The sequence below is a fragment of the Centropristis striata genome, chromosome 1 (assembly GCF_030273125.1).
Source record: "Centropristis striata isolate RG_2023a ecotype Rhode Island chromosome 1, C.striata_1.0, whole genome shotgun sequence".
In the NCBI taxonomy this organism is placed as follows: domain Eukaryota; kingdom Metazoa; phylum Chordata; class Actinopteri; order Perciformes; family Serranidae; genus Centropristis; species Centropristis striata.
This window is the reverse complement of record NC_081517.1, coordinates 20,357,050-20,368,687: the sequence shown is the minus strand read 5'-3', so window position 1 is coordinate 20,368,687 and position 11,638 is coordinate 20,357,050. Positions and strand designations below refer to the sequence as shown.

General features: G+C 37.6%; 1 protein-coding gene across 2 annotated transcripts in view; it reads left to right on the top strand.

The window, feature by feature from the left end:
- The first annotated feature begins 702 nt into the window (after nt 1-702).
- The window catches only part of galnt7 (UDP-N-acetyl-alpha-D-galactosamine: polypeptide N-acetylgalactosaminyltransferase 7), a 33,118-nt gene continuing 22,182 nt past the window's right edge, over nt 703-11,638 (top strand). For both annotated transcript variants that reach the window (XM_059334243.1, XM_059334242.1), the window contains exons 1-5: nt 703-1,081; nt 4,581-4,692; nt 6,640-6,958; nt 10,657-10,823; nt 11,369-11,499. In XM_059334243.1, coding sequence (XP_059190226.1) covers nt 959-1,081; nt 4,581-4,692; nt 6,640-6,958; nt 10,657-10,823; nt 11,369-11,499 — 852 coding nt within the window. In that variant the 5' untranslated portion in view covers nt 703-958. The remainder of the gene's footprint in view (nt 1,082-4,580; nt 4,693-6,639; nt 6,959-10,656; nt 10,824-11,368; nt 11,500-11,638) is intronic.

Here is an 11,638-nt window from a genome sequence, read left to right as displayed (position 1 = left end):
TTTATTAATATTAAACCTCTGTTAGGTTATAAAAAAGGGTTCAAGGGGAGGTAGACTGGTCCAGCCTTCATGAACTGACCAGCCTTGGTGTAATTAGGGAAGTGAAGTTTGAACCCAGAGTCTCTGTAAACCGCATGTCTTGACGTATTGTAATAAAGTGAAGTTAAAATGAGAACTCAGACGTCTCCTGCTCATCATTCCCCATCAAACAATCGGTGCAGAGAAATAGGTGAGGATTTTGTGTTGGAGTCAGATCATTTAATTTTAAAGGTTTCCTCAATGTCTTTCTCAACAGTATAGGCCTGTCCAAATTGCAAAATGCGAGTTTAAAGTCATGTAAATGTTCTATGAATGAGTACTAATGCACAATGTGTGGATTCTTGGTATGAGAAATATAAGTGTCTGCAGCCTTTGGTATGACACACATCACAGGCTGACAGTAATCTCACAGTAAGTCTACCAACACCTCACACTGATTCCTTTATATGCTATATTAAAGCAAGCAAACAGTTATCAGATTGACACGACATCAGATTAATAACGATATATGATACAAATATGACACTGATAACAGGATCACTATGTAGACTTCGAATTGACGTTTTCAGTATTGTGAACAGGCATCAACACAGTCACCCACTTCTTCACTCCCTGAGCGTCTATCGCAACCACTGCCTCACGCACGCGCATATCACCAGATAACTCACACACCAGTCAAACCGACACACCTGTACCCGGACAGAAACAGTGACCACCAGGCTGTGGAATACTAAATATCCTTTAGCATATAGCTACGGTTCACCACCGCCTCCGTCGAGTTAGTAGCGGGCCGTGTTGCTCAGAGTAGCAGCCTCAGCTGTCTGCCTACTCTGCCGTTAGCCACTGGTAGGAGCAGCAGCAGCTAATCTAGCTACCTGTTAGCTGTTGGCATCTGAGATATCCGGGAAGAGCTTCAAACATGAGGCTGAAAGTAGGGTTTATTTTACGGAGTTTGCTTGTCGTTGGGACTTTTCTTGGTTTGGTGGTGCTTTGGTCTTCCCTGTCGCCGAAAGCCAACGATGTCAAGCCCTTTGGGAAACTGGTGAGTCGACCACATCAATTCATTAACCCTAACGTTAGTGTCCAAGAATGAACTGCTCCTAACAGTTCAGCACAACTCCAACTCAAACACGTCAAATTCTATAATACACGTAGTTGTAAAAAAAAACCAAAATCTTTGGCTAACGACTGAAACTATAGAAACGTCGTAGTAGGAGAGTGTGTACTAAAGACGATTAGGGCCACACAAGAAAAAATATTTGAGTTCTGACTTTAAACTCAGAATTCTGACTTTAAACTGAATTCTGAGTTCTGACTTTAAACTCAGAATCCCGAGAATGAAGTCAGAACTCATTTTTTTTTCTTGTGTGGCCCTAATCCTCTTCCGTAAGTGTGTCCTTAATAGTCAATAAAAATGATTTAACATGAGAACACGCTTTCATTCAGTTATTTGACTAACGTCAGCTAACTCCACTAATAATGGTTGTCATGGAGATTTGTTTCTAACTAGCTACCAACGTTAGCTGCGCCGATTACAGTTTCATCCTGCTGCGTTTGATAGCTCTATTAAAATGTTGCAGTTAACATGAAGTGAAGTTACATTCCTAAGACACGTTTATTACTTCCAGGATACATATCCGCATATGTCACCGTACTGGAGTTATGTACTCTTTGATAGCCGCAAAGTAAACAGTTAACATGAGTTCAGATCACGCAAAGTCCTGCTGTTTCCACTAGAAACTGTCTGAATGTTTTTACTTTGGCTCAGGCCATTTTCATACAACAAGAACGTCACCTGATACAACTTTATTAGACCTTTATTAGACCGTCGGGGTTGTCTATCTATTTTTCATTATTATTATTACCGGCGCAGTTCCGAGTACAGAAATCATAGTAAGATGTGTGATTCATGAAACGTTCATATCTCGCCAATCACTGCGTAACAATGTTCGGACGTTTATTTATTTATTTATTTATTTATTTATTTCAAACAGCAATACATTGCACAGTTACAAAGAAAAATAAGTAACTTACAGAAAAATAAACAATGCAAAAAATTAAATAGAGGTAAATAATATCTTTTTTTATTAAATTAAAAAATTAATGGAAAAGAATGAAGCAAAAACAAACTAGAAAATTTCCTTTCTTGTTTGGAAATTCTGAAAGGGCCACGGGGGCTACTGCCGGTGTGTGTACACTATGATGAGATTCTTCAGAGATTTCAAACAATTAATACTAGTAATTATATAATACTATATAATATACAAGGAGCTCACCTACAACAAGCATTCCTTTTCAAGTATTTATTTATACGCCCTTTAACCTCAAAATGTGTGTGTGTGTGTGTGTGTGTGTGTGTGTGTGTTTGAAGCATGTGTATCTGGAGGAGTCTGTCTGTAACTGTAGTGAGAGCAAAGATCAAAGGCAATCTGAGCAGAGCAATCAACAGAATTAACTGCCACCAACTGCCAATGATCCGGAACAGTGATAGCAGCCAGAGGTGGACAGACTGGAATTTCTGGTCTTGAACACAAGGCCTTTTTAAAACCATAATACCTATCATTGATCCGACTTCATTCGTCACGCACTGTGACACGAACATTCCATGCAATACACACCCATTATAATCTCAGAATTTCTCAAAAAACGATCATGGTCATTGAACAGGGATTGATAAAAAGAACTCTATGACCTATCGAAACGAGGATTAATACACCGATACACAAGACTTGTGTCTACTGTTTAAATTTTAAATGGAGTCTCTAGGTGAAATTATGCTGGAGAAGTAGACGTTTAAAAATCTCTAATTATTGTTCTTTTTCGCTCATTTTTTTTCCGGCCGTCCCATTCACTTCAATGCAAAATTTTGGACAGGATCTCTGGAGCTCAGCTGGCCAACAGGTTCATTGTCTTGCTCACCTTCTGCTCAATTTGGCTGGGCAGGAAGAGTCCTGGTTGTTCCTGCAAGAATTATGGAAGCCACTATGCCCTTGGGGAGCTTCAATGCAGCAGAATTTTGTAGCCTTCCCCAGATCTGTGCCTCAACACAATCCTGTCTGAGTTCTGCAGGCAGGTCCTTTGACCTCATGGCTTGGTTTTTGCTCCAATATGCATTGTCAAGAAGCTAATTCAGTATTCTTGTTTGTTCTTGAAAAATTAAAGAAGTGAGAGCTGGGTAATTTTGCTAATTTTGCCCATTGACATTGCCCGCTGTTTATCGTGACAGCCTATGTAAACATCACATTTTCCCAGGTATGTTTAGTATGTGTAACGCTATAGCTGTAATAACTCCCTAAAATAGTTAGCTATCTAAGTAAGAAGCATGTTCCGCAAGCCGAAACACAAAAGGAAGTAGAAAAGAGAGCAGGAGGACTGCTCTGCAAAACTTTTACAGTTGTTGGATTGTCATCTAATGCGCAGCAGGAGGCTAATGCTAGCTCGTCATCATCCCCGCTAGTTAATTTAGCAACATCATTGAGAGAGCACATGTCTCTTAGTTATTGTGTTTTTGCCAATGCACAGTGTACCAGCATGAGAACATATTTGGCTACACAGCCAGTGATGATGATGATGATGATGATGATGATGATGATGATGATGATGATGATATTAGTGCAGGTGATTGTGTGATTGGGTACTTCATCTTTCATACAGCTGCTGTGCCAGTAGGATACTTGAGGCTTTAAGTTGTGGTGTAGTTCCCAAGAAAAGGGGCGAAGAAAATGCTACACCGCTGTAATGTAGACAGGTGTGTGCCTTTCCAAATCAATTGAATTTACCAAAGGTGGACTCCAGTCAAGGTGGAGAAACATCTCAAAGATAATCAATGTGAGAGGCACCTGAGCTACATTTCAACTGTCATTGTAAAGGGCCTGGATTACTTATGTCACTGTGATATTTCAGCTTTTCCTTTTTAATAAATTAACAAAAATGTCTTCAATTCTGTTTCCGCTTTGTCATTATGGTGTATTGAGTGTAGATTGATGAGGAGAAAAAAGGAATTTAAATGATTTTAGCATAAGGCAGCAACATAATCAAATGTGTAAATTTGTTCTTCAGTAAGTACTTTGGAAAATGCAGATTTCGCAGACTCTGAGAAACAGAATAACTGTAGAATGGAGACAAATCAACCTAGCAGTATGGTCAAAGTGGTATCCATTTTTATGTGTATTGTTGCCATTTCAAAGACTGACTGCTGTAGCTGCCTAACTTCCATATAAACATCCTTACAAAGCAACTTCATACAGTAAATGGGCAAGCTTTAAAACCAAACAATGAATAAAAAAGCTCTTACTTATGACAGGCTGTTATCAGTTCTAATTAGCCAAATAATACACATAGCAATTTTATGCTGAACCAAATATGTTGTATGTTGCTTATTGTCTATAGACCTGAAGTTGGTCCATATTCATCATCTCATTTTTATGTTTGTCGTTCATTTCTTTGCTCCAGCATGTTCTACCACTTTATCATTCTCTGATGCAATGTTAATAATGTGTATTTGTGTAATGTATAGTAACCTGTCATGTCTCTGCATACAGGATGATGATATGCTGCCTAAAGGAGACCTAGCAGAGCAGTTTAAGCCTGTAGTGCCCTGGCCTCATGTAGAAGGGGTGGAAGTTGACCTCAACTCTATCAGAGTCAAACATGGTGAGACACATTTTTATTTATAAACGGTCTTAAACAAAGCCAGATCCTACATTCTCTCGAAAAAGACTCAAAGCTTTATGAGGCAGGTGTAGATGTAAATATTACCTGCAATTTTACAGGTCCTGATACAAAATTTTTATTTATGTGACTTTTACCAGCAAGGAGTAAGAGAGTAATGGTAGGTTTGTAAACACAGAAGATCTGAAAAATGTACTAAACAGACCACAATGGGTTTATGTTTGCTGACAATAGTACAGTCATGGTCTAACAGATGTATAAAATCTCTACAGCTCTGATAAGTAAATAAAACCCGGCGTCACCAGACTAATTTGCAATTGTGAAATTGCTTTCAAAGGCAAGGGGCATTGTCAACAAGTACAGACAAAAATGCAGATGACAAACCTACAACCAATTAGAGCAGCTGACATATCGTTGAGATACGCAGGTTAGGGTGGTGTAAGTCTGTTTTGCAGCAGTACAAACATGGCAACCTGGTCACAAACTTTCTCAAATAACAGGTAAACAACACTAAAATTAGTAACAGAATCTTGATTCATATTTGATCAGTGCTGCCTAGTTTGACAGGCATGTCTGTATTTCATCAATACCGTTGGACCAGTTGGATTAGTCATCCTATAAAGCCCCCTGATTGGCCTGGTGGAGGCCATAGCCACCTGTAACCATTCTGAATGAGAGAGTTATTCATCAGCCATAACAGTATTTCATTTCTTCTGAGTATTTAATTTCTTCTGTGTGAAAATATTAAATCAAATTACAATAAAGTGAATCTTGAATTTCAGTAGCTCCTTTACCTAAGCTATGAATATAACTCATCTCATGATCAGGAGTCTTATGAGGATTTTGCTGCAATGTCCAATAGTCAGGTCTATGGTATGGATTGAGGGGAAGACCCAGATCCATAGACCACCCTTGTTGTACATTTAGGGTCTTTAAGAAGACGAAGAGAATAGAGAGTACAATACAGATACCAATTCCTTTGAATTATCGATACCAACTATGGCAGAATTATTATTTTAGGTTTGAATGAATTTTAACCAACATAATACCCTAATAATAACCTATGGTCTATCCGCCTCTGATCCCTTTTTGTGTCTTTGTTGTCTTTTTTTTACTGTCAATGGTTTTATACATGAAGATATTCCAGAGCTACCTGTCAGGAAACGCCATCTTACTAGTAAAGTGGCTGCAAATTTTATGCACCTTTTACACAAAATTAGTGCAGACATTTTACCTTCCTCTTGTGATTTTATTGTAGATAGTTTTATCAGTAAATTGAAAGCAACCCTTATGCAGTGACTCCACTCAAACTTAAAAAGGTCACTTATAATCTGTTAACTCCCTGTGGAAATGTGGAAACGAAACGACTGCAGAACAGCAGAAAGGTTTTTTTAACTCCAGAAAGACAGCATTCTTCCACAGCCGATGTTAGGAAATTCAGTATTGGGCAGCACTATTAGTTGATAATACACAAACCAAGTAAACAAACAGTGAGTTGAATCAAGGCAATAATTCTAATCAGTTACCCCAAAAAATCCAGAAGCACCATTGCTGGCTATCTGCAGGTCTTGAAAAGTTACAAAGAGAATGTATTTCAGTTTTCTCCCAAAAAGAGAATATATTCCATCTGTAGTTATAAAAAATATTATATGATTTTATTGTTCAAGATATTTCATTGATATCTTTAATCCTTTGACCGATATAATAGTGAAATTAAATTACACTCTATGTGGTATTAAAAATATCTTGATTTTAAAAGTTTAAAGGTCTAAATTAAGCTTGATGAACCTACAGAAACCCTGTGCTAAAATATCAGCAGTACTGATGGGAGAAACACAATGTTTTAATGTTTTATCGTATCTTCCTCCACTTTTATTAGCAATGTGTGCTGTGGTATTGTGTCATCTTTTTGTTTCTGGTTGTCTCTAGGAGGGGCAAAGCAAGCGCAGAAAGCAGACGAGCAGCCAAACCAGAAACAGGTGATCCAGCAGCAGTATGTGACATTCAGACCTCACTCCCAAGCCTACACCAGCCCCATCCTGAAGAAAGGTATCCTAGGAAACTTTGAGCCAAAGGAACCTGAGCCTCAGGGGGTCCCCGGCGGTCCTGGAGAGGGAGCCAAGCCCTTTGTCCTGGGTCCAGAGTACAAAGACGCCATCCAGGCTTCCGTCAAAGAGTTTGGCTTCAACATGGTAGCTAGTGACATGATCTCACTGGACAGAACCATCAGTGATATACGCCATGAAGAGTGAGTACTTCTGCTCATACTAACCAAGTCTGCCACCTTCTTAACCCTCTGAAATCTTTGGCTATTAAGTCCTTTAAAAAATCTGTTAAAATATCTTTACCATGCCATATTGGTATCAGTTTTTTCAGCATTACCTCACCTATGTCCTGATAATTAATTTTTAACTTTGACTTACTTGATAAAAATGTTGAACCCAAAAGAAACAAAGGAAAACAAAATCTGATCTTGAAAATTATATTTCAATACACAGAATTTGAAATGTTGCAAATATGAATACACGTTGCAAATATTACATATAACAGGTAAAATGACGACAATCTCTAGTTCTATGTTTTTATACTAAATATATTTGACATTATTTCCAATTTTACTTGGCCAAATATAATCCAATAAAAATCTGGCATGGAGTTTCAAGCCAGAACTTTAGAGGGAAGCTGATGGCAAGACTCCACGTTGCTTCATTTTAATGTCTTCACGTCATGAAGAAGCAATGTGGCGGTGATTTCATGGACTCTAGAGGGTTAACTCATGTCAGTTTGTTTTCACTTTAATCCACCCATGATTGCTGTTACAGAACTTAAACCTATTATAACATGTCTCTTAGCTAACCATTTCACTTGGCCGCATTCATTGTGTCATGGAGGAACAGTTTAGTTAACTTCCTCCAATCCTACATGAAATAATGTTTTGTTTGTTTTAATATTTTAAAAGTCAAATCAAGGCAAACGCATGGATAAATTATATCACCCTGGACTGTTTCTGTATTTACTTTAAGTAAATAATGGTAGTTGTTGAGTCAAAAAGAAGAGGGGGAATTAAATTATGTTTTTCCACATGGCAATTGTTCTGTCTACTAATATACCCACATACACACTTACATCGGCCTAATGATTTGTCCATTGTATCTAATGTAGGCCTAGCACTAACATTACAGCATCACCTTAGCATGATCTTGTTTTTTAAGCAGACAGACAGACAGACAGACAGACAGACACACACACACACACACACACACACACACACACACACACACACACACACACACACACACACAGTAGGCAGTAAGGTGTGACCCATACACACCCCATTGAACAAGCAGCCTGACAGATTGAGATTACACACTGCAAGTCCTTTACTTTACCACCTCACGGATGCACAATGTTTGCCATCCATTCCCTTCTGACTCCTTCTTAATGTTGTCAGAAGCCCTCACATAGGCTGTCATTTTTTTCAGAAGTGTTATTTGTCATTGCCCTTTAAGTTAACATCCAGCAACAAACATCCATAAAGGTCAAGACACATCAAAAACCCAACATTCTCCATGACAAGAGCACTATTTTTCATTGGATTATTGTTACTCTACATTTATGGATCAAAATACTCCACCGCCTTGACAGACACTCAGTGGGAGTGTACAGTGTACATCATTTGAACCAGGTTACATTTTTTAACCATAGCATGCTGTGGATTTTTGTCGGAGCTCTCTGCATTGGCATTGAGTAGGGTCTCTGGCTCCTCTGGCAGCAACTTAATTGTGATACTATTTCCACCTATTATGGCAGGGCTTGGATTAAGTAGTGATAGTTATTGCAGAAGCAGTTGTAGACCTAGCCTGGTTCTCCAATTAGTTCAGTGATTTAAATATGTAGGTCTGTTGTGGTTATCATTGACAGCTGCCTCCACCAGAAACAGTTAAGAGCCTGTTAGTGAGAAAAGGAATAAGGATGTTGCCTAACTTCATAGCTATCTTATAATCTAGCTACATTCTTAGAAAGTAAATAGCAAAATGCAAAGGCTGTGGATGAGATCAAATGAGCTGTACTGGTTGTTGTAAGTGAACTAAATCAGCCTTTCATTTGAAAGTAATAAAAAACTAAGTTAACAGCTTCTAGCAACCATGGGTTCTTTTTGTCTGAAAATGGCATTACCAGAATTAATATTATATTTACTACTGATTAGTTAAGGCAAAAAAAAAACATGAAACCCCTTCACAACAACAAATGGGCAAACAACTATCAACTATTTATTTTCCTTGACTATTTATTTTCCTTGACTCCAGTGCAGCCACCATTAGTCTGACTGTCCTCTTTCCACTCTGCATTCACGATACAAACAGACCTCTAAATTTCACCATAAACCTTTATTATTATTTTCTACCCATACAATGACAGTGTATCAAACACTTGTCAGATGACTATAGCTTCTTTTGGCTAGACTAAGAGCAATCAGTAACTCGGTACATTAAAGACATCCCATCATCATTCACTAAACAATCAGGAAAGATGATTTACTCATACCACCATCAACACAACCTAACAAACCATGTAAGCCTGATAGACAGTTAATAACATATTTTTTTCCTCAATCCCTCCCCTTCACTCCACTATGTAATTTCCCCATGTTTTGTAATGGCAAATAAGCATCTTCATTTCCTCAATTGAAAGAGAAAGGGATCACCAGCCTTGGCCGCCTTTTCAATAATTGTTTGCTTATGATCTTCGACCAAGTCCAGCGCACTAACAACAATCTAGCATTTGTTAATCAAACAGGCTATACTAGACAAAGTGAATATGGACCCCTCTCAGTGCTCCATTCCACCACTGAATCTCTTCAAAGTGACATATACAATAATTGTATGTCACTTACAGAACACATCATTCTGCCAACAGACAAATAGAACAAAGATCTCAAAGTACATCAATCTGATGATGACTATCAAAAAAGATGCAGTAACATCTTCGAGGGGTGTAAGAATAATACCCAATACAGATGCTCAAAAAATGGGCTCTAAACAGATTTTTTTTTAAATGCAGTATATTTGCAGTGATATTACCCCATAAATCTGTTTTTGAAGTAATACCAAAAAGGTGCTCCATAAACTCAATCATATCTTGTCTTATAATAGTCAGATTTAGACTTTGACTTCTATATCTGAGTAATCTAGGTAATAATTGGTGTATGGTGTGAACCAAGGTTAAAATAGTTTTGGTTAATAGTTAATAGTTTAGTTTTTAGTTTTAATTTAGCTGTGATTTTTTATTTTCAAATTCAGTTAGTTTTAATTAGTTTTTAGAGTGAGTTTGCTAGTTTTAATTCGTTTTTATTTTTTGGAAAATGCTTAGTTTTAGTTTAGTTTTTGTTAGTTTAAGTTTTTTTGTAATGGGGTATTTGTTGAGATGCAAAAAAGTCACAATAAATGTTGCCTTTATTTCCTTTGTCTGATCCATCTCAGCCCCAATAAGGTTATTAAGTCATAAAACCAGATAGAGGAAATAGGATTCATGTCAACCAAAAAGGTTTACGTATGAAAAAAGTTGACAAAGACGAAAACGAAGGACATTTTCACTATAATTTTTGTTAGTTTTAGTTAGTTTTGTAACCACACAATACAGTTTCAGTTAGTTATCTTTTTTTTTTAATTCTCGTTTTTATTTTTATTTCAGTTAATGAAAATGTTTTTTTAAATTCTAGCTTTTGTTATTTCGTTAGTTTTCGTTAACTATAATAACCTTGATGTGAACAGGAACTTGCTTTGGTGCTTTGGTGAATTTTATTTTAGTCTTTAAACTAATGCCAGTCTCTCAACACTTCCAATGAATGACATGAAGTTGCATTAGAGCAATAGCAGCAACATTCCTAAACGGAAACCTGTAACATGAAAGTAACTGCCTGCAACTTGCATTGTCCCACCTCTGCAGGTGTAAGTACTGGCATTATGACGACCGACTGATGACCTCCAGTGTGATTATAGTTTTCCATAATGAAGGCTGGTCTACACTAATGAGGACCATCCACAGTGTCATCAAGAGGACTCCCAGGAAATACCTGGCTGAGATAGTCATGATAGATGACTACAGCAACAAAGGTGGGTTTGCTTATAACATACTGGTGTTGAAAAAACATGTCATCTTGGTTGTATTATTGTTATCTCTTAACCAATTCAGCATCAACACACAAAAGTAAGTAATCGGATAAATGAGCTCTCTTAACATTTCTAGTTTCTAGCTAAATAGCTGACTACTCACCTCTGTTACCATGGTAAAGTCACATTTTCTTGCAAGGTTATGATTAACAGAGATCCATAGTCTCGCTAAAACTCCTGTTTCTCACACTGATGAGATGAAACTGTAACATTCATGTTCTGTTAAAGCACAGAGCCCATAGAATTTGCTGTTGCTTAAATGACCAGACCTGTCATGGGTATATGTCATATAGTGTAACTCTATCTTTAACAGTAGCCCTGTGATTAAGATGGTGGAAAGAGCAAAGATATTATTTACCACAATATTTTCAGATGTCAAACAAGTATCTCTGTTGGTGTCTTACAAATCTACATATAACAATGTAACATGTAGTATTGAGAAGCAGTTCCTTCACAGTGTGTGTCTCTGTCTGTGTCTATGTGTGTAGCCCATCTGAAGGAGCACTTGGAGGAGTACATTAAGCAATGGAATGGTCTTGTAAAACTCTTCAGAAATGAGAAGAGAGAAGGACTTATCCAGGCCAGGAGTATAGGAGCCAAGAAAGCCACTAAAGGACAGGTATCATAATCTTTCTGCTATAGCTGCTCCTAGGACGACTGTAACAGGGAGCAGGGATGGGCAACTTAAATGCTGGAGGGGGCCACAATTTTTCATGGACACATATAGGACCGTGCACTTAACCAGATATGATGAAACT